This window comes from Cannabis sativa, chromosome 4, assembly GCF_029168945.1.
Source record: "Cannabis sativa cultivar Pink pepper isolate KNU-18-1 chromosome 4, ASM2916894v1, whole genome shotgun sequence".
Taxonomy (NCBI): Eukaryota; Viridiplantae; Streptophyta; class Magnoliopsida; order Rosales; family Cannabaceae; genus Cannabis; species Cannabis sativa.
The window spans coordinates 47,866,061-47,891,025 of record NC_083604.1 but is presented as its reverse complement, the minus strand read 5'-3'; the positions used below and the strand labels follow the sequence as shown (position 1 = coordinate 47,891,025).

General features: G+C 30.7%; 2 protein-coding genes across 2 annotated transcripts; both read left to right on the top strand.

Moving 5' to 3' along the window:
- Positions 1–704: 704 nt before the first annotated feature.
- Positions 705–1,706, top strand: LOC115713349 (uncharacterized). The gene has a single exon (XM_030641829.2). It carries the CDS (start codon positions 705–707, stop codon positions 1,704–1,706), a length of 1,002 nt encoding a protein of 333 aa, XP_030497689.2.
- Positions 1,707–2,548: 842 nt separating this feature from the next.
- On the top strand, positions 2,549–3,922 carry LOC115713351 (uncharacterized). Its single transcript, XM_030641830.2, has one exon. The coding sequence runs from the start codon at positions 2,549–2,551 to the stop codon at positions 3,920–3,922; it is 1,374 nt and encodes a 457-aa protein (XP_030497690.2).
- The last annotated feature ends 21,043 nt before the right edge of the window (positions 3,923–24,965 follow it).

The window sequence follows — 24,965 nt, the reverse complement described above, 5'->3', positions numbered from 1 at the left end:
AATAGTAGGACAATTTGGCTCTCCATTGGAGGTGGATGCTATGACAAAAGAAAGAAACAAACTGAGTTACCCGAGGGTTCTCATAGAAGTCTCAATTCAGCAAGATTTTCCTGAGCGAGTTTCATTTGAGGATGAGCATGGTTTTAATGTATTTGCTGCTATTAACTATGAGTGGAAGCCAATACAATGTAACCATTGTAAAGGCTTAGGACACTCAACTGAGGACTGTAAAAAGAAGGAAGGGAAATAACAGCATTGGGTGGTTAAAGATGACAGTAGGAATGCTGGTGCTGGTGTAGGAAGCAAGAAAATAATGGATAATGAAGGTTTTCAACAAGTTGGTAAAGGGAGTAAAGCAAAAGGTAAAGTGGAATCAGGGGAAACTCAAATAGCTAATTCCTATCAAGTTTTGGCTGATAATTTTGAGACTGTCAATTCTATTACTAAGACAGGGGTTGAGAATGTAATAGCAGCAGGTGCCATCACTATTGGTTCCAACAGAGTTGCTATAGCTAGAAAAACAAGAGGAGGGGGAGATCCTCCTCTTGGAGATGGATAAAATTGTTTGTTGAAACGTCTGAGGGATCAATGACCATTACAAGCAAAATCAAGTTAAGAGCATGTTACATGTTCAAAAGGTCAGTCTTATTGGTCTACTCGAGACGAGAGTTAAGGCCCCGAAGCTTGGGATCTTATATGTAAACATGTTTAAGGGATGGTGTTTTACATCCAATATTGCTTGGCATGATGGAGGTCGAATTATTGTGGCGTGGATTCCTTTTAGCTACTCCGTGAACATACTAAAATGTACCAGCCAGCTTATTCATCTACAAGTAGCTACTTTAGATGGTAAGCATTGCTTCTTTGCTACCTTTGTGTATGCTTTCAATGAGTTAGAAGGGAGGAAACTACTTTGGGCAAATTTAAAGAATTTGGCTACCCATGAACCATGGATGGTTATGGGAGACTTTAATGACATATTGCTTAAGGAGGAAAGGATTGGAAAAAAGGTGAAATTCAATGCTGCAACAGATTTTATAGATTGTGTTGGAACATGTCAATTAAAAGATATAAAGTATAGTGGCAGCTACTATACTTGGAACAACAAAAGACAAGGAAGCGAGAGGATTTGCTCAAAAATAGATCGATTTCTTGCCAATCAAAGATGGTTAGATAGTTTCTCTTCTACTGAAGCTATTTTTGCAGCAGAGGAATTATTTGATTACACCATAGCTATTATTGCTTTGTCTCATGAAATAGTTAATGGAAAAAAGCCATTGAAGTATTTTCAAATGTGGACTTCCCATCCACAATACTCAAAGATTGTAAAAGGGGTCTATAACCAAGGAATTACTGGCTCTAAAATGTACCAAGTCATATCAAAGCTGAAGAAACTTAAAGTGGCTTTTAAGGAACTCAACATGCAGCATTTCTCAAATATTCAAGAGGCCACTGATGAAGCAAAAAAGGAGATGTTAGATGTTCAGAAGAAGCTGCAATTAGAGCCTCTAAATCATGAACTTACTGCTAAAGAAGTAGCAGCTTGGGTCAAATATGGACAACTTTTGAAAGGCCGCAATTCATTTATGTACCAGAAATCCAAGATTAGTTGGATTAAAAATAGAGACGAAAATACGGCCATTTTTCATGCTAGTATCAAAGAGAGGAGGAAATTATATAACATATTATCTATTGAAGACCAGTAGGGAGTAAGAACTGATAAGCCAGGGGAAATTTCTGAGGCTTTTCTTCTTTCATTTTATCACCATTTACTTGGCTATAAAATGGAAGATAGGAGGAAGATCAAAGCTGGGGTCATGAATCTGGGACCTCTTATTTCCAAGGCACAAGCAGATTTCTTAATGATGGAGTATTCCAAAGATGAAGTTAAGAAAGCTATTTTTGCAATTCCAGGAATCAAGGCTCCAGGACCAGATGGCTTTACCAGTTATTTTTTTCAAGATAACTATGACTTAATTGGAGATGACATAAGTGAAGTTGTCCTTTCTTTCTTGCATTCAGGTCAGATTCTCAAGGAAATTAATACTGATGTGTTAACACTTATTCCTAAATGTAAGTTTCCTAATACGGTTAGTGACTTTAGACCTATTGCATCCTGTAATGTTATCTACAAAGCTGCAACTAAACTAATCTGCTCCAGAGTAAAAGCTATCTTACTTGATCTGGTAACTCAAAATCAGGGGGGATTTATTACTGGCAGGTTTATTGCACACAATATCATGATCTATAAAGATCTGATAAGGCACTATGGAAGGAAAAGCTCCAAAGTTGGATGTATGATCAAACTTGATCTACAGAAAGCTTATGATACTCTAGATTGGGATTACTTGGAAGAAATACTTCAGTCTTTTCAATTCCCTGATAAGTTTGTCAAGCCGATTATGACTTGCGTTCGTACTCTAAGATTCTCACTTATGTTCAATGGACCGCTTCATGGATATTTTGAGGGGAAAATGGGCTTATGACAAGGAGATCCAATGTCACCATTTTTATTTGTTCTTGGTATGGAGTATCTATATCATGAGTAATGTTGAAGATCGAATCTAAACCAAATTTCAAATTTTATGACAGGTGTGCAGAGCTTAATTTGAACCACTTGATGTTTATTGATGATGTTATACTCTTTTGTCATGGAGATTTCAAGAGTATCTACTATGTTTTACAAGGTTTAAAGCTCTTTTCACGCTCTTCTAGTTTGCAACCGAATCCAAACAAGTCTGCAATCTATTGTTATGGTATGGATGATCAAGATATTCAACGTATCATTGACTGCTCAAGATTTAGCAAAAAAGAGGTACCTCTCAAATACTTTGGTATCCCTATTTGTGCTAAACGTATATCAGTTAAAGAAAGCATGGTGTTAGCAGATAAAATGACAGCTAGAATCAAAACATGGAGTTCAAGGAACTTATCTCTAGCAGGAAGGGCCATACTTGTTAACTCAATCCTCATGTCAATTCATTTTTACTGGAGTCAAGTTATGGTTTTACTAAAGAAGACGATTAGAGATATTGAAGCTATTTGCCGAGCTTACTTGTGGAAAGGCCATCATGTGTCCCAAGGCTCTGGACCAATTGCTTGGGATCATGTTTGCCAACCAAAAGCAACAGGAGGGATCAGTTTGAAAAAGATTGCAAAATGGAACATTGCAGCGATGACAAAATATGTGTGGGTAATTGCGAATAAGGAAGACAATTTGTGGATTAGATGGATTCACTGTGTATATATTAAAGGTGAGGAATGGTGGAACTACCAAGCTCCACCCCAAGCAAGCTGGTATTGGAGGAAATTGGTTGTTGTTAAAAATCAAGTTAAAGCTTCTATGGACATTCATCAATTTGTTTTCGTTCAGTACAAGATATCTAATGGCTACAAGGCTCTTTGTCCCCCCCAAAACAAAATGAATTGGAGCCATGAGGTATGGAATAGACTTAATATACCTAGACATAGTTTTTTCTTATGGATTGTTGTCCAAGATAGGCTTAGAACTAGGGAAAGGCTGTATAAACTCAATATCATTGGAGAAGACTTCTGCTTGTTCTGCAAAGACCAAACTGAATCTTCAGAGCATCTATTCTTCTCTTTCTCCTTCTCTAAACTTTGTCTATCTCAAGTAAAAGCTTGGCTTGGCTGGAGGGTTGAAACAACAGCTTTGAATAGGTTGTTAAGATGGTTAGAACGTGCCAAAATCAGCAGGTTTCACAAGGTAGTATTGGTCGCTGCTGTGGTTGCCTTGGTATATCATTTATGGAAGAACCGAAATGATATTTTGTGGAACTCAACAAAGCAAGCACAGGAACAGGTGGTTCATGTTACAAAGGAAGATGTGAAGAGTAGAGTGGTCTGCAATTGGCCTAAATATGTCAAACCGGTTGATGGTTGTTGGTTTTCAACATTGTAAGTCAGTTTTTCTTTATTAACAAAGTTAGATGCATGATTATACATTGATTTCATTGTACCGATAGAAAAATTTCAGATCTTCAATTGAAGATACTAGTAGGTTGTAAATTGATATTTTTGGAGTAATGAATTTTACTGATTGACAAAAAAAAATTGTTTATTCAATACTGAGTGTGAAATACGATACACATTATTATTTTCTCATAACAATTACATCACTGCGGTTTTATTTTCTAGTATATAATATATCAATAAATAACACAAACACAATAATTTGCTATAAATAGAGTACAGAACCATGTGACGATGAGGAGGGCATCAAAGCTCACAACTACTAATTACCACTGATTTACAAGGCACCAATTTAGGCACCACGCATATATATAAGATAACATTCGATGCATATTTACTTAATTTTCGATTGAACTCTTTTCATTATTACTCTACTTATATTTAATTTTTTAAATTAAAATTTTGACAGTAAAACTTTCCAAACTACTAAAAAATAAATTTAAAATGACATCCATTTTTCACAATTAATTATCAGTATAAATTGTTTATGTGTACACTTTTGTATATGTGTCACATTTATATTAGTATATCTAAGATTATTATTTAAAAAAATATAAAAATTATTTTATAATTTATAATATTTTTTATTTTTTTAAACATTTTATTTTATTTTTACAATTTTATTTAATTTAAAATGAATTTTGAAAATAATTTTTAAATAATAATATTAGGTGTACCAATATAAACTTGTTATGTATAAAAGAGTGTATGCATAAACAGTATATAATGACACTTAACCGGATGACACCTTAAATTTGCTATCAGTTCAGTAGTTTGGAGGGTTTTACTACTAAAATTTGAACTTAAATAATTAAATACAAGTAAAACGACAAATAAAAGAGTTTAACCCCCAAAAACTTTTTAAAAATTTTGTATTATTTTTTATTCAATAAATACAAATTATATATAAATGACATCAATTACTTAATACAGGTGAATGGAATAACATAATTACAATGATATATGTAAACCATTAATATTTTATAAAAATTGTAAAAAAAAATATTAACTCAAAGAATAATTAAAAAATTAAATATAATTCAATTATCATAATTTTTTAAATATATAAAATTTAATTTAAATTTGGACTAATATAAAAATATTGGGTGCTTCTACAATGCTCCGTCTTAAAAGGGATGCACTGATGCACCATCTACCTGTTTCGGCATCTGGAAGAATTTTTTAATTTTTTTAGTAAATTGCAGCAAAGCTCCCCAAAGTATCACCTCGCTAGCAATTAAACCCCAATTTTTATTTTTGATGGTAAAACTCCGAAACCCATGTTCAATTAGTAGTTTGCTGCTTTCATCTACTTTTGGCTGTTAACTGTCAAGGTAGATTGTCCATGTATACATACATTATGTACACATGTACACAATGTACACATGACACAATTTAATTGGTCCACATATTTTAAAAGTAAATTTAAAGAAAAAATAAAAATAATTTCTTTTTTTTCCTTCTTCTTTTTTGTACACATGGTAAAATTTAATTGGTTCACATACTAAATATTTTAAAAATAAATTTAAATAAAAAATAAAAACAATTTCTTTTTCTTCTTTCTTTTTTACTTCTTTTTTCTTTCTTTTCAAACTCTAAGGTGGAATGAAAACATAAGAGAGGAATGAGAATGAGAATAGGAATAGGAGTGGAATTGAATAAAATTTAAAATGCATAAAAAATTGATAAAAAAAATTATTAATTTTTTTGTCATCATACATTGAAATGATCTTTCCTTCTATTTTAAAATAGAATAATCATTCTACCAAAATGGTGGAAAGGTCATTCCAATACTTTAATATATAACAAAAAAAAATAATGGAATAAAGATTGTTTCCTTTCCATTTCATTACATCCAACCAAATGCCACCTAATTTTTTAAAATAAAAAAATAAAAAAAAATCAGAAGCAATATATTTTTTTTAATAAAAAAACTCAAAAATCTTAGAGCATGTTTGGTATTATTTTTTATTTTTTGTTTTCAAAAAATTGTTTTTAGAAATGAGAACAAAAAATAGTTTTTGAAGTTTTTAAAAACAAGTCATGTTTGGTTAGTGTTTTTTAAAATAATATTGATCAAAAGTGAATTGGTTTTTAAAACAGAAAACAACATTTTGTTGTTTTCAAAATTCTTGTTTTTTGTAACTTTGTTTTCTGAAAACTGTTTTCAAAAAACAAGGCCAAACAAGTCAAATTGTTTTCCAAAAACAATTTTCTGTTTTTAAAAACAAAAAACAGTTTTTTAGTTATGATGCCAAACATGCACTTAATCTTCTCTCTCTCTCTCTCTCTCTCTCTCTCTCTCTCTCTCTCTCTCTCTCTCTCTCTCTCTCTCTCTCTCTCTCTCTCTCTCTCTCTCTCTCTCTCTCTCTCTCTCTCTCTCTCTCTCTCTCTCTCTCTCTCTCTCTCTCTCTCTCTCTCTCTCTCTCTCTCTCTCCGTTGCCATTTTTTGTCTAAGCTTGATGTGCGATGCCTTCTTTTACTCGACAGAACATACCTTGAAGATTTGGCAGGGCCGTCTCAAGCTAGTGAAAGGTCAGGACCGGCCTTAGGCATAGGCGGACTAGGCCCGCGCCTAGGGCCCACTCATTTTAGGGGCCCAAATAAAAAAAGATATTTTAAAAAATATACATTTTTTTCAATAATTTTTAAAATACAATTTATCTTTATAGTAAAGGTCCCAATTTTTTTTTTCTACGGTCCATTTCAACTTAGGGTCGGTCCTGTGAGGAGCCTAGGGCAAAATTTAAAAACAAGGCTTTTTTTATAATTAATTTTAATATAATATAGCTTTGAAATTTAATTAATAAGAGTATTCCTAATAAAATATTAAATTTATAATGCATTATTACTATATTTTAGCACTAATTTTATAAAAACAATTATTCAATCGTATGTGAAAAGTAATATCAAATATATATAAATATTAGGGGTGTTCATCCAATCTAATCCGCACTATTTTGCTCATAGTGCATTCGATCCGCACTAAGTGCGGATTTCATTTTCTGGATCCAATCCAATCCGTAAAAGTGCGGATTGGATCGGTTACTTTAGATTGATTACTTTTTAATATTTATGAAAAAAATATTTTTTTTTGCACATAACTAGCAACAAAATTGTTAGGCTAAAATTAGTCTAAGTTTCGGGTCGTATTTTCAGTTAGTTTTCACTCTTTGTTTCTAGTTTTAGGGCTATTTTACGCTTGATTCTTTTGTTTCAGGTCCTTGGGTGTTTAAAGAAAGTATGTACAAGAATTGAGGAAAAGTGGTGAAAGAATCGAGAAGAAAAACCAAAGTTTGTGTCGTCGCACTGTTCCGGTCGCGGCGGGAACATGCCGATCGCGGCGGGAACATGCCAGTCGCGACGGGAACTGGCAGAGAGGATCTCGAAGTTTCAAAGTTTAACCCCGTCGCGACGGGGGCTTTGCCAGTCGCGACGGGGACCCTAGTGACGGGATTTTTGGGCAGTTTCGTAATTTCACGAATTTTAAAGATGAGAATTGGTTTAAATAGTGAGGGTTCGTGAAAATTAGAGATTATTCAGAATTGGAACCCTAGAAACAAAGGAGGAGGCTAGAAGAGCGGCTTGTGGCGACCCGGATCAATTGCTTCAACTAGTTCTTTCTTTTCTCTTTAATTTTTCTATGTTCTTTTCTATTTCAATGTTAATTATGGATTTGATTATGGATGTTTTGAACTAAACTCCTATTTAGGGAGAATGATGAATGTTGTTTAAGTTTTTCCTAGTTAATGAATAATTGTCATTCTTCCATCTTGATTGTGAACACTATTCATATTTGTGTTTAATTTCCATGTGCAAGATTGATCACCTTTTACATGTTTTATGATCTCAATTCGAAATCTGAAAAGTGAGAATTGAGAATGCTAAAATTGGATAGTCTAGGTTTTGATGTGAAACGAAAGTATTTACATAGCCTTTGTGACATTTAGATTATTGCTTAAAGCTAATTTCATGTTAGTTTAATTAAGAGGTTAATTAGAGAGCTTGAGATTTAGAACCTAGAAGATCTGAAAAGAGCTAGGTTAATTTATAATCTGTCATTCACTTCAAGAGAAGGATAGCAATTAGACATTAACATTGGTAACTTAACAACAGGATTCGTCTCCCTATTCTCTCATCTTGATTAATATTCACTTGTTTCTTTAAGTTTCTTGAATTTTTTTCTTCCTTTTTCAATCATAAATACTTTTGATTTGCCAAATAGAATTATAAGTATAGTTTAGTAGTACTTAATCCAATTCCCTGTGGTTCGACCTCACTTGCGTGAGTATACTACTTGATTGCGTGCACTTGCGTAGTAATTAATAATTTTCGCAACAAAAATAAAACAAATTATAGTCATTTTATGTCTCCAACAACACATTAAAATAAATAAAATAACAAATAACAAATTCAAAAGAAATAAAAAATTATGTTTAAAAAATATTTAATTTTATTTTAAATCGTATGTTAAGAAAAAATATATAAGAATAGAATATACATTTGATTTATTAAGTTTTGCAATATAATTATATTATATGTGTTAGATTTTTAAATTACTATTTTCTATACATTAAAATGATATCTGTATAAATAATTTTTTAATTTTTTTTTTATAAATATGTGTGGATTGGATTGTATCGGTTACTTTTGCATGCCAATCAACATCCAATCCGCACAAGTGCAGATTTCGAATTTTTCAATCCAATCCAATCCGCACTTTGCGCATTTTGTGCACAAGTGCAGATATCCGCACTTTGCGGATTAGATATTTAACCATCATAGTTACATAAGATGTTTCAATGGTTACATCAGATATTTAACCATCATAGTTACATCAGATATTGAAACATCTTCCATATATATATATGGAACACTTCTTAATGGGTATTACCCATGAATAGTTACTAAACAAATTTAACTATAAATATTAATTTTAAAAATATCAAACCATCGAATTTTGATATAATAACGAATAATGAAATCACAAATTTGAATTTCTATGCTTAATTTAACTACTTAATTAAAAAAAATATTAAAAAATATCTCTTTTTACACTATTTCAAAAATATTACATTTTGGAAAAATAAAAATACATAAATATATGCTATGTTTTCAATTTGATTCTTTTTTTTCAATAGCATTATAAAAATTTCAACCTTATAAACACAAAATAAAATAAATTCTTAACAATTATATATGCTAACTTACTATTACCTATTATTAATACATAAACCATTAAAAAATGAATTCTTTCTCATTTTTTTTTTTACAAAATTAATAACTAACTTTGCCCTCAATAAAGTGTTGATCTTATAAACTCCAAAGAACACAGTCGGTGCTTTACCAACTATGCTAATTTATTTTCTTACAAATTTTGACGTACATTTAAATATATTACATGTTTCTACATATTATATATACCAATTTTTAATTTCGGGCTTCCAAAATTATGGGGCCTGGAGCCTAGGCCCCAGTTGCCCCACTCTAGGGTCGGCCCTGAGATTTGGAGGGTAGACAGCTCCAAGTTCTTTGACGAGCATCGAGGACCTTGATGACTGAAAGAGTGAAAAAGAAGGGGGGATTAGGACTGAAATAGAGACAAAGGAACAGGATAGAGGGGAAAGAGAATTGTCACAAGAGATCTGGGTTTATGGGATTAGAGGGCCACCTAAAAATTGCTTGACCATGGAGAAGAAAACTCTGATGAGCGAACATGGGGCTTGGGATTCAAAGACTCTCTAGTTTGATAATGCCTTTGTTGCATTGTCTTGTGGCCAGAGAAGCTCAGTCGGAGTTAGCCGAGAGCTCGTGAGCGGAGAAATGAGACTTCAAGCTCTAGAGACCTTTATTTTCCTTAGGTATCGTCGATTGAGCATGGATTCTTTTTCCTTAGGGTTCGACAAAGCTACAACACAATGGGGTTATGATTTTTTATTCTGGAAAAGATACAAAAGGAGGTGGTGGAAGGAATAGGTTGAAGAGATGATGATTTAGGTTTAGGGTTAATGAAATTAGGGTTTATTATAATTAAGTTATGATATTTTTATTTTTAATTAATTTATTATTATTTTTATTTTAAATTAGTTTATTTTAATTTTTATTTTAAATTAAATTAATTTGTTTTTAAATATTATTTGATGTGGAACAATAAAATTTTGTCATGACGTAGACAACATACTGAGTACACATGGTAGTCCACCTTGACAGTTAATAGCTAAAAGTGGATGAAAGTGACAAACTGCTAACAGAACATGAGTTTTAGGAGTTTTACCATGAAAAAAATGGGAATTGGAGTTAATTGCTAGCAAGATAACACTTTTGGAGGTTATGCTGTAATTTACTCATTTTGCATATACGTATACGTTATAGTTATTTAAGATATCTTACAAAATTTTGAGAAATTCAGAATAATTTACAATATAGAAAATAGTGTTCAAAACGTCTATTTTAGACACGTATAAAATAAAATAGTCACACGTACAACACACTTGAACTCTATTTTTAGCGTGTTAAACTTTTTTGAATTTCTTAAAATTTTGCAGGATATCTTAAATAACTATAATGTACATGACCATGAGAAAAAATTTGACTAATAAATTATTTTGAATACCAAAACAAATAAGGATGCATGCATCCCTTTTAAGGGAGTGCATTGTAAAATTTTTCAAAAATATTTTCCTCATTATTTAAAAAAAATAACTTTTTTAGATAAGAATATAAGTAGCAATCTTGCGCTTTGAACTTTCGACAATACCGATTCTGCCCCCTAAAATATAAAGTTTGTTAAGAATCCCCCCTGAACTTTTACATTGACAGATATTTAGTCCTTCTGTTAGGTTTTGTTCCATTATTTTGTTTAAATGCTGATATATCTTTATAAATTAGTAACTTTACCCTCTAAACTTTGATAAATATCAAATTGTACCCCCTTTAAATAAAAATAAGAAAGATTCTACATGTTTTTGAGTAAATCTTAAAAAATTAATTTAAATCTTAAATAAATTATTTTGAATGATTAAGAAAATAATAAAAAAACAAAACTAATTAAGCAATTTAAAAATTATTTACTTTTATTAAAAAATTCAATTATACATTAAAAAAATATTTTAAAAATTCAATTTTTGTAAAAACTAAATTTTATGGGAACAAACTTGAGTCTATTTTATTTTTCTCAAATAATATTGTAGAATTCTTTAAGTAAACATAACATTTTTTTAGTTTAATTTCTAACTTTTTTTGAAAATAATTTTATATTTTTATTATATTTTTAATTTGTTAAGATATGAGTTTATAAATATAAATAAGTTTGATTTTTGATTTTTTCTTTAAAAAATCTTAGTTTGTTTAAATTATTTATTTGATTTTCAATAATTTTGGTTTGATTTTTTAAGATACATGTTCTTAAATAAAATAAAATTTAAAAATATATTTTTAGGAATAATTTAGATTTTTTAAGTAAACTTAAATTTTTTAATTAATTTAATATTTTTATTAAGTTTTTTAATAATATTTATTAATTTTTCGCAGAATTAATATAATATTATAATTTTAAAATTAATTTTTTTAATAAATTGGGGCAATACTCTGTATTGGTCAAAGTTTAGGGGATAAAAATACTAATTTTTAACGGTAAAATAAATAAAATCTAATAAAAGAGGCATAATTATGGAACTATTATATTTTAAGAGGAATTTTTAATAAGTAGTATATTTAAGGAGGTAAAATCAATGAGTAAAAATGTTAATTATTCTTTAGCTAATTGTATAAGTTATATTTTGATAAATAATAAAATAAAAAAATAATTTTGATATTTTAAGTTAAATAATTAATAAATTTATTTTAAAATATTATTAAATTAATGTAACAGTATTAGTATTAATTATTAAATTTAACAGAAAAATAACAAAATCTATTATATTTATTTAAATATGGACAAATATAAATTTGGTAGGGCTTGAAGGGCAAAAAGTGCTAAAACTCTACCACCACGCCCAAGAATGACGGCCAATTTCACTGTTTGTTCTATTTCTGTCACCTAATAGAAAAAATGTAAGTACTATTCTTTATTGTAGGTTTTATTTGTTTTAATTCTTTCATTTCTAATTAAATTCTGCTTAAAATAATAAATATAGAACTTAAAGAAAGGACCACTATCCTTGTATTAAAAATTTATTGTTATTATTATTATATGATTTTAGATGCATGCGAGTAGTTGGCAGAGAGATCAATATTTTAATTATAAATTGTTTAAAGAGAATAAATTAAGAAAAGAAAAAACAAAATAAATATATATTTAAATATTACATTTGAAATGTGCGTCACTTGCCATGTCAATGGTATGTCATTCTCTAAGGTTATGTTTGGTAGAGAAGAAGGAGAGTTGAAAGGATAGAGACTATGATGGAATAGAGAAGATAATATCTTTTATTTATGTTGTTTGGCATTGAAAATAGAAGAAAGATAATAGATATAAATTTTAAATATAAAATTACTATTATAAATATATTTTTAATATATTTAAAGAATAATTATGTAAATTTTGCTTTATCTTCAATCTTCCCATTTTTTTAGGGATTAAAAATAAATTAAGTCTTCTTTTCTTCCTCTCCGTTGTGTCCAAAAAAAAAAGTGTAAGTTTTAGAGAAGATATAAGTAGTGGTAGTAGATGTTAACTAGCTGGGATGGGAGTAGTTTGTTTTATTTTCTTCACTTTGCCTTAAATGTGAAAGGGATCTGGATGGGCTTCAAGTTTTGTGCAAGTTGTACCTATTATTAGTTACTCACGTTTGTTTGCAATTTAATATTGAAACTCATTTTCTTATTAATTTCTTTTTCTCTATATTTTCTTTTAATTTGAAGTACAAAGAATTAGATAAGACATGATTAATTAAACTGTTATTTTTTTTTTATAGGTATTTTTTATTTTACTCATTTGATAATTTTTAGATGCAAGAATTTTAAAAGATAAAATTTATTACAATTCTTTTTCTTAAATATTTTACCATTATTAATTTATATAACATAATTTTAAAATTACTTATTTTAAAGTTTTCTTGTGAAGTTAATAAGTTTATTTGTTTTGTATTTTTTTTGTCTAAGTATCAACTTTTATAGTTATAGTTTTTATTTTTTTGGTTGGATAAAGAAGAGCTCAAGAGAATCTAACAATTATTTCGGCAAAAATTATAACTTTAATGGTATTTGATTGGTTGCTGGAATTAGACTTACTCTCAATTTTTTTGAGTATGATTGTTTAACTTTGATCTCTACCTTTTTAAAGAGATTTTTTTTTTTCTGCAATAATCTAGGTTCTCTTTTAGATGTTTTTTTAGTTTACGGCCAAATTTTTTAAAGTGTTCCTTATTTATGCAAATCATTCGATCAATATGACTACACATAAATTAGTTGTATACACACTTAGTTAGAATGGATAGTGAATTAATTTGGATAGAGTTTTTCTATCTCTTATTATGATGTGCATATTTTTTTTTTTAATTTTTGTTTGTTCATTGTTAATTTTTTTGTTTTATTAATTAAAATATTATCTTAATGACCATATTTTTCTTCTCATTATCGTATAGTTTGACAAATATATTTAAAAAGGGTATCAAATAATTTTCTTTGATTAGAGTGCCACTAAAAACTTCAATCACAACAACATCATTGTATATAATCATAAATAAACCGAAGAAAATATTTCTTTTTTCTTCTTTTTTTTTTTTTTCTCTCAATGATATCTTAATCTTTACTTTTTTATTTATTTATCCATTTTAAAGAGGATCATAAATTGTGCTATTTTAATTTTATAATATTTTATAGAATAATTAGTATTTTTGTCCCTTAGACTTTCGATACTACCTGATCTTGTCTAAAATATACGGCTAGTTAAAAATTCTCCCTAAAATATAACAGTTACGTAATTATGCCTCTTCTGTTAGATTTTGTTTCTTTTACCGTTAAAAATTAATATTTTTACTCCCTAAATTTTGACTCAAAAATTTTTGCCCCCTTTTATTAAAAAAAAAATAATTTTAAAAATTATAATGTTCTATTTTTTTGAATAAAATCATAAGATTTACTTAAAATTATAATGTTCTATTAATTCTAAAAAAAATAATAAATTGTTAAAAAAACCTTAAAAAATATTAAGTTTACTTAAAAAACCTAAACTATTCCTAAAAAAATATATTAAACTTTATATTATTTATAAACACGTATAATCAAACTAAAATTATTAAAAAATCAATAAATAATTTAATCAAACTATGATTTTTTGAAAAAAAAAAATCAAACTAAAAAAAATATTATGTTTACTTAAACAAATGTAGATTTTTGGAGAAAAAAATAGACTCAAACTTTTCCTGTAAAATTTAGTTTTTATAAAAATCAAATTTTTAATATATATATATATATATATTATTTTTTATATTTAAATGGATTTTTTAATAAAAAATAAATAATTTTTTTAATCGATTAATTAGTTTAAAAGTTTTAATTTCTTTTTTAATTTTCTTAATCATTCAAAATATTTTTTTAAGATCTAAATTAATTTTTTTTTTTAAGATTTACTAAAAAAAATTTAATTATTCTCATTTCTATTTTAAGGGGGTACGATTTAATAGTTGTCAAATTTTAAGGGACAAAGTTGCTAATTTTTAAAGACACGTCAACATTTAAACGAAATAATGGAAGGGAAACTATAAGAAGGACTAAATTTTTATAAATGTAAGAGTTCAGGGGGAATTCTTAACAAGCCGTATATTTTAGGAGGCATAATCAGTATTGTCAAAAGTTCAAGGGGAAAATTGCTAATTATTCTATTGTAAAGCATGATTTATTACCTAATTTCACGAGGTCTAAAAAAAAATATAAATGTAACATGTTAAAATATTAAAGTCCCCACACTAACAAGAATGTTTTCTCTTCGTCACTCTCTTTTGTTAATGAAAGTAGTCAGCCGTCGTCGACCTTTGTTCGTTTTGCCAGTGGTTTTCTATGGGTACTCCATGTAGGGTGGTGCTTCATGAAGCTTTGGCTTTGGAGGATGAGGATGACATTCCTCAATTGGTTTTAAGTGCGTCTAACCAATGGGAGGGGGCTGTTCGGGTAGCCAAAATCTTGGTTAGTAAGATTTGTACATCAAAAACGGTGGTCAGGGAACATGTTATTCCTTTGGTTGGTATGTTGTGGAAACCTAAAGGCACCTTCGAGGTGGAGTCGATCAAGGATAATCACATTCTGTTTAGGTTTGGGTTAGAATCGGAATTTCATCGTGTTTTTATTGATGGCCCGTGGATTCTTGATGATAATTTGATTGTGTTAGAAACCCCGACTGAAGTAGGAGAGTATTCTAATCAAAATTTCAATCTGGTCTCTTTTTTGATTTAATTACATGATCAGCCTATCTATTGTTTATCAAAATGAATGGGTTAGAAACTTGGTGGGATGATTGGGAGCATGGAGGAGGTTGATGTGAATGCTTTACTGGATTGTCTTGGGAACTTTATTAGAGTTTGTTTTTTCCCAGATATCTCTAAACCTCTTCCTCGTGTGATCAAGGCTACTCTTCTGGATGGGGAGGTGGCTTCAATTATTGCGGTCTGTTTTGAATGTTTTCCAGAGTTATGTTTCAATTGTGGGTTCTGGGGCATCTATTGTTAATTCTATTTTTTCATATTTAGATTGACAATTTTTTTTTTTATAATTTGTTTATAAGATTTCAGCTAAGGTGCATTGTTTATTCTCATTTATTTATTTAATTAAAGGTGAATTAAGTGTCAAATTTTTTTAAATTGGGAAAGGTTGACACAATTAGTAAGTTTTAATGAAGAATCAATTCTTTATCTTGCAGATGTGTTTATTAGTGTATTATGATCTTATATTAATTTTCTAAATGATTTGATCAAATCTTGTGTGAAAAAAATCAAAATAAGAGTTTCCTTTTCTATAAAAAGAGAGTCCCACTTACTGCTACAATTTTGTAGGTACATAAGTAAAAATTCCTAAGTTGATTGAAGATCTTTTATAGGGAAGTTTTTTTGTGAGATGTGGTCTTGTCTAGGCTGTATATGAGTTGTCTAAAATGTGTATATTTATTATAAATACATATTTTAGTAGTTAGGTTTTGTATCTCTTTTATTGACTTTGAATATTATTCATATTATTAGAAAAAAATGTCTTTGTTTTGTATAGGAGAGTGAGTTCGACTCTACCTCTGTGTTATGTCTTTTGTATTGTCTTGAGTCTGTAATCAAGTCTACAAAAAAGAAGAATGACAATGCCTACCTTTGGGAGAATGTTCTTCAAGCTTTCGGGAGATAGCTTTTTAAGTCTTGCCTCAGGAGGAAGCAAGCACTTTTCAAGCAGATCGAATGGAGTCAAGCATTTGAAGTTTTACAAGATTAATTTGAGAAGGTAAAATACATCAAGCTTGCAACATATAATAAAAGAGAATTTATTTATGCATAAGTCAATTACTTTGTATTTTTGAGATCTATCTAATGAATCCATCTCTCGGCGTTGCCCCTTAGACTAGTAACAATCTGCAAGGATTGTTGATACCACATATGAAAATCTTGTATATTTTTATCTTTTTTGTACTGTTTGTTTTCTGTTCTATTTTATAGTTACATAATTGTATGCAGTAGCTACAAAATAATTTTTTTAGTACCACTATTATTATTCTACAATTAATTAATTAATTGGTAATTATAAAACATAAAATTTCATCTATTATGTTAGTGCCCAGTATGTGTGATCATGAAGAATGGTGAGCCACGTTACCGGTATGGTGATTAGATTGAAGCTCATGTGTCGATAAAGTTCTTTGCTGCCTCTAAAAGGTCTCCTCTAGGCGTTACTAACAGATCAAGTAGAGGTAAAGGTGGAGGTGGTGGTGAGAATAATGGCTTTGTTTGTGGCTGGTACGAATGTGGCAGTTGACCCTATTTTTCAAATGTTTGGACAAATTTTCGGTGATGATCTTTTAAGAAATTCTAGTAAGGAAAAGTCTATAATCACGGATGCCATTTTTGAAGGAAGATGTGATCGTGTCTCCTACTATTATGAAAATTTGTGATTCTCTGATATTACATGAGCCTTGTATGGAGTAAGAGACAGTAAAATGTCAATTTTGGGTGGAACCCATTTCACCTATCACTCTTGTGATTAGGCATGGGGACTTTACCATTCATTTGGTACCAAAATCAGGAATTTTTTTAGAGCATAATAATATTTTGGATGAGGCTTATAATGGAAAATTTCAACAGTTACTCAATGAATTGACTGTGAATTTTAGTAGGCTTAATAAGTATAGGCCTAAAAGTGATGTGAATTGGGCTACTAATTTCTCTTTGACTAATAAAATTCTACCTAGTATTTCTCACGTGGAGCGCATGGAGCCATGCACAAAAGACTCTCATGGACATGTTCTTCCTTTCTCAATCGTTAAACATTCTTGTGTTGGACCTTAAAATAGATCTTATATTTTTGTCTGAAACCATTAGTTTACGACATCAATTGGAATGGTTGAGGGTAAAAGTTATTTTTGTTGGAAAAGTTATTATCGAGAGAGAAGGTAGAAGTAATGGGTTATGTCTTTTCTAGATGTCAAATGTTATCGTGAATCTTATTAACTATTCTTGGCATCATATTGATGTGTTTGTGTCTTTGGCATATGGGCCAAAGTGGAGATTTACTTGCTTATATGGGGAGCAAAATTCTAGTCAACGAGGCATGTTTTGGAATCTTTTAACTCACACTGGGCTGGAAGTTACGGGTCCTTGGTCGTGTGGAGGAGACCTCAATGAAACTCTAGAAAATAAAGAGAACAAGTTGGTGTTTCTTGTGGTAGGGCTCTTATGATAGTTTTCATGAGGCATTTTTTTCATATGGCCTTTTCCATTTTGGTTTTGAGGGGCCTCCTTTCACGTGGTGCAATGCCCACGGTTCCTCCATTTTATAGGAGAGACTTGATAGAATGTTATATAACTTGGATTACACTTCTAATTTCCCACACACGGTTGTTCATCATATGAGCTATTATATTTTGGACCATAGGCCTTTATTGACTAAAATCATTACCACACTGTCGATAGGAGGTGATAGCAATCTGGTTAGAAAACCTCATTTCCATTTTAAAGCCACCTAGGCTTTTGAGGTAGATTGTGGGGATCTTGTGAAGGATCATTGAATTAATAATGGAGAGTCTTTAGTTTCTACTGTGGTGAATAATTTTAAGAGTGATGTGTCTGCTTTGTCTAGTTGGAATAAGATCTGTTTTAGATGACATTGTCGTAATATTCAAGCTAAGAAAAAGGAGCTTGCCCATCTTGATTTTTCTTTTTTCGAAGAAACTTGGCTCATGTATAAGAAGGTGGAGTCTCAAGTTGATACCCTCTATTAGAAAGAGCATTTTCGGGCGCCAAGATAAAAAACAAATGGCTCGAGGTTGGTGACCATAATTCAGCTTACTTTCATAAGTGTGCTTCATCTCGTAAAAAGAAAAATCACATTACGGGGATTGAAGATGATTATGGTGTGATGATATCTTCTATAGATGCGGTGAGTTTTATGCTTCATAATTATTTTTCTTCTTTGTTCAATTTGGATTGTCCATGATGATTTTTGAAAAGTTCTAAATTATGTTCAAACAAGGATGACACCTTTTATGAATGACTCTCTTATTCGACCTTTTGTGGTTGAGGATATTAGAAGAGTCCTCTTTCAGATGCATCCCAATAAAATCCTGATGCCTGATGGGATGACGAGTGAATTTTACCAAAAATACTGAGATGTTGTTAGTGATGATGTGGTGGTAGCTTGTCTTTATGTGGTTAATGGGAATGAGTATTTGAAGGAGGTTAATTAAAATTTTATTTTCTTGATTCCTAAAGTGGATAATTCCACAAGGCCTAATGAGTTTAGACCTATTAGTCTTTGTAATATCTTCTACAAAATTATTACAAAAGCCTTGACTAATCGCTGGAAAAAAGACATTACAAAAGTGTGTTTCTTCCTGGTCGTCTCATCATAGACATTGCTCATATTGATTTTGAATGTATGAATTCTCTTAAACACTGGCCTAGAAGAAGTGTTAGGAGTCTTGTCATTAAACTTGATGGCTAAGGCCTATGATAAAGTAGAGTGGTCTTTCTTGTGCGATATGATGAGAAAGCTGGGTTTCATGAGAGATAGATTCAAGTTATTTTCAAATGTAACTTTTCTTGCACTTATTCTTCAATTGTGAATGGAGATGCGTGTGGAAATGTGACTAGGGCTAAAAATTTAGACTAGGTTTGGCCTCAACACGACCGTACGACTGACTATTAAAAAAACTCGATCATTACAGGTAGGTCGGGTTGGTCCTGTTATACATACGGGTGGGTTCACATTAGGGGTGAGCAATGGTCGGTTTGGTCGGTTTTTTACACACAAAAAATCCGAATTCGGTTTTCGATTTTAATAGTTATAATCTGAAAACCGGCCGACCATTATATAAATGTAAAAAAACCGACCGTTTTAATCCACGGTGTGGTCGGTTTAAACTGACCAAACCGAGCTTTTATTTTCAAAAAAATAAGTTCTTAAATTTGCTATAATTATATAGAAATTAAAAAAATTAAAGTACTGTATCAAATATCATATAATTTAAGAACAAAACTTTTTTAGTTAAATAAATAATGTAAAATATTTTTTTTTTATTTGCTCAAATTATTTGTGCTATTAATTTGTAATGAGTTATATTAAAAACTCGTATTATTTTATGAATCTGTGTATATAATACGTGAATACATTAAATTATAATAAAATAAAGCAATGAATAATTGAGATTTCAAATAAAAAAATTAGAAGTAAAATTAGTTTAATAAAATTGTATATTAAATATGTACAAAAATAATTATATTATATATATAGTGTATAATATATATATTCGGTCGGTTCTCGGTTTAATTGGTCGGTTTGCCATTAACACTAAAACCGGCCGTGCAAAGGCAATTTTAACCGAAGGCGGTTTTTTTGGTGTTTGGACGGTCAGTGTACTTGGTTTGGTAAGTTTCTTAGATTTTTTTGCTCACCCCTAGTTCACATGTTAGTACTTTTATGAATACATAGGTCGGGTTGAACCCAGAACTGTATGTAACCCATTTATAATATATATTCTAATATTTTTTATTTATTATTTTATTAGTTAAAAGTAAAAAACAAAAAAAAACCCTAAATAATAAATCTATCTCATCATCTCTATTTGTTAACTTTCCCCTCCCTCTCTCAGTCTCACTATTTTGAAGAAGAAAAAAGTAGAAACAAAAACATCTACATCAAATTAAAATATTTTCATCTCATCTAATCTTTAGTTTAATACTTTATTGCTCTCTCTCTCTCTCTCTCTCTCTCTCTCTCTCTCTCTCTCTCTCTCTCTCTCTCTCTCTCTCTCTCTCTCTCTCTCTCTCTCTCTCTCTCTCTCTCTCTCTCTCTCTATATCTATATATATAAATATATAATGAAAAGAAGAAGAAGATACGGAAAAAAGTGTCTTTAATAAAAAATGGGTATCGATAGCGACAAACATATTGATTCAGACTATGAGTGGCTCAATCAGTCTGGCGAGCGACTAATCCCACCACACGACAGCCACAGACCCTCTCCCTTAACCACTTCTTGACACATCCCCAAATCGACAGACCCCCCTCTCTCTTTCTCGTCTTCGTCTCTCCTCATCACCATTGTGCCACCTAATAGCCCCCACTGTTGGTCTCATCGCACAGAAAGCTCCAATCCAAGCTTCGTCACTTCTAACTTCTCTATCTTTTTTCTTTCTTTCTGTCTGTGTGTCTTTCTTTCGTTTGTTCTTTTTTTAGAGATATTTTTGGGGTTTTTTAATATAACCCTATAATATATATACTTATATATGATATTAGATATTATATAAAAGCCAAAATTAAAACTTGCCAACCTACCCAACCCACAACTCGTGATCCACTGACTCATCGATTCGTCCAACCTAGCCATTGAATGGGCATGTATGGGTGTTATTTTTGTTAACCCAAAACTGTGAACCTGATACCTAGTGAACCGGACCGATTTTTAGCCCTAGATGTGACTCCTACCCAGGGTCATCATCAATGGGATCCTGTTTCTCTTTTCCTCTTCCTTATTAGTGAAGAGGGTTTGTTCTCTATAGTTCATAAAGCTAGTATAGAGGGCCCCCTCTAAGGATTACCTTGTGGATGACATGGTCCTGACACTTGAAAACTTTTTTTTTGGATGATAGCTCGTTTTTCATTGATGCTACTTTGGTTGTGGATGAAAGCTGTATGAAGATTTTGAATGCTTACGGAAAAGCCTATGGGCATAAAGTTAACTTCTCCAAATCTGTACAGTGTTTTAGCTTGAATGTTAGTGTGGTTGATAAAGATAGCTTGACTGATTGTGTTGGTGTGCTTGTTGTTACTTGTCACGAGAAGTACCTTGATCTTCCTTGTTTTGTGGGGAAATAAAATAAGAGATTGTATCATGGGATCTAAGATCATGTGTGGAAGAAATTATTTAGGAGTCCTATGCATATATCCCACTACTAGGTGGTATCTAACATCATTGCTAGGAGTCCTTGTTGGAAATATTTTACCAGGATCTAGATTTACTAACAAGTATGTTGATTAACATCCTACATATGAATTCTCTAAAACAATGAAATAAACACATAAGGGTTAAGAAAACCTTACATTGGTTGAATCAGAATGTAATGACTATTATTGAGTACTTGACTTGCTATGTGTGGGCACGTCACTCATCACTAAGGCTTTCGAATATGGTGAAGAATAATGAAGGGGCGAAATCTCTATAGAAGGAACTCTCTCATCTAGGTTTGGTTGAATAGTCAGGTTAACATTAATTGGATGAGTGAGAGTATCATGTTCCTTATATAGTGTTTCAACTAGGGCTTAGGGTTGAATTACATGAATTAAAAAAGAATAAACTATTAGGAAAAAAATCAACCTTGGCCGTACAAGATAGTGGACCTTTTTCTAGTTAGATTTTTGCCACTTTATTTCAACTACTTATTCTTCTTTTCAATAATACCATATTATCCAACTGAAACCTATAAATGCCAAAACTATTTATTTAATAATTATAATTAGTTACTAAATAAAATTGTCATTTATGTAATTTATTAATTAGACCATGCAAAGTCTCTTAATTAACAAATTGACCCCAAAACCTCTTTTCTTCACAATTAAGCCCTTGCTTAGTGAAAATTCATAAATAAGACATAATCTAATTTTAGAATTATAATTGATTAACTAAAATCAATTAGCTGAGTCTACAAGCAGTGTTATCTCAACTAGTGAGGGGACCATGGACCTATATAACCGAGCTTTCAATAAGTAGATCTAGAATTCACTAAGTAAGTTCTCAACTCATTAATTCCTCATTGAACCACTATAGAACTTGGAATTGAATACATTCTCAGTTATATAGAACACTCTATATGTACCACGATATAGGTACGTTATGATTATCCATTGTTACAATCCTAATAGTCAAGGATGCTATATAGGTGATCTACACTGAATAGGGACAAATTTACCGTTCTACCCTTCAATGTATTTTATCGTTAAAACACTCAGCTACCTATAAATGATATTTCAGTAAACTAATATAATTACTGAAATGAGATCTCAATCATTTATCTCTATTCAGCCAAGCTCAAAGAAAATTATCGTTTCACTTCTATGTCTAGATAGAAGCTATAGATTCTATATCTATGATTAGTGCTCCCACTCAATTGTACTATCATGTTTCCAAAATGTACGTATCACCCAGACCAAAAGGTAGGCTTAACTAACAAATCAAAGAACACAAATAACACTCTTGAGATCGAACCTAACCATGTCAGGATTAAGATCCATAGACCTAAGATCAACCATTGATATTAACTTAGAAATATATAACGGTAAGTTTATGATATCTTATCTTAGATCAATATCGGTCCCTTCCAATGTATACTCCATACATCCGATACTGGTAAACTTTGCCAATGCCGTGGAAAGGACATAACACTTATCCAAGGTGTAAGTATACATATCGTTGATTATCATGCAGTCTAAATCCAGTGAATTGACAAATCAGGGAATTAAACTTTTGAACATATAATCATGATTATATTACACTGTGCTGACGACACTACAATCATGAACAAATACATATGTTCTGAACTTAATAGAATTTAGACATTAAACAATCATGAGATAAATCATGTGAACCATGCAACATAAAATAATTTTTGATCTTTATTAATTAGTATATCTGATTATATTGAAATGGATTTTATTTAGGGCACAAAACCCAACAAACGCCCACTTGCAATAATATAAAAACAAAAAGTGCATTTCAAATAATCTCAACACCTTGATATACAGATCAAGTGTAGTATGTAGTATTCTCTTTGTAATAGGATCTGACAGGTTGTATTCAATACAACTTTTCCTCCACCATTACATTTCCTTAATCACAAAATACTTGACATTGTGAAATTCCTCTCTATATGTCTACTCCTCTAGGAATGCTGGATTCTTTACTTTTTGGCAACTACTTCTGTGTTAGTCAAGAAGTAACACTAGTAGTTAATAAATGTTGGTACTATGCCAAAAATGTATAGAACTTTCCTTAGACTGAATAAGTATCTTTCCTGAAACTTTAACATTCAGTCTCTCTGATAGACTTAGAGATTAGATAGGCTTTTACACTTCTCCCAAATCACTACTCCACCCCCAGAGTAATCAGCATCTCATCAGTAGACTTTCTAGCACTAAGGAAAGTCTAGAAACTTGATTTGGTGTAGTCTAAGAGTATTGAATACCACCCTTATCGACTAACATATAGTTCCTCTTCTTGATCTTAAGATTTACTTGATTTTCTTACAATGTTCCTGTCTTGGATTAATCTGATACCTACTCATTACTCCCACTCAACAGCAGGTGTCTGGTCTAATGCATACTAAAGCATATCTGAGACCTCTCACTGTTGATCCTAAGGAATTCCTTCATTGGCCTTTATCTTTTCTGGAATAATTGAAACTTTTCCTTAGATAAATAAAATCTATATCTAGAAGTCGAGAAGCTTCTATAGATTGCCATTAGAAAAATGCTCCAGCATCTTACTAAAGTAAGTTGCTTGCACTAGAGTAAGTAAATTACCAGGTATACCACAAGCCATAGGTTTAGATAAACTCAAACCTTTAATAATACTAGGAACAAGAAGTTTTGTTAAGTCCATTGAATAGACTTACTAACGAAATTTTCTTTCTTGTCCTTGTAATAGAAAACTTTTGGTTGTTCCATATGAATGGTTTTAACCATAGCAGTTCTCTTGGCTTTACTTCTTAGTTTCTTATTCTGACAATCCATTACTTGTTTAAACTAACAATGGATTTTGTCACTGGTGTCTTCCAAGTCATAACAGGGTGAGTTCCTTAAAACCCTCCCACTACGACAAGGTACCGTGACTTACTGTCTAAGAATCTAAAAGGTATTGTCCTCTTCGATTGTGTCAAGACAACAAAGGCAGTGGGACCATCTTATATCGAATAAGATGATAGAACACTTTTGGAATCAAGAAATAAAATTATCTCCTCTACTTTGCTACTTTGTTTTCAGACTACGTCATTTTCTTAGAAAAGTAGTATTTGTTGAAACAAACACTTTCTTATCTAATGACCATGGGATGGTCCACCCCTAATCACTTTAGAACAACTATCAAACATGCAAATCTTGGTTAACAGTTTTAGCTTTTCTTAAGATCACGATTAGTATATCCATGAATCTAGTAATGGTTTACAGTAAGTACACAACCATTTCATCATTCTGAAATTATCCTATCACTAGGGTATATACCTAGAAGGACTTAGGCAACTACTAGTAACTAATCATAACCCTTATACTATCATCAATATGCAAATCGAATTTCTA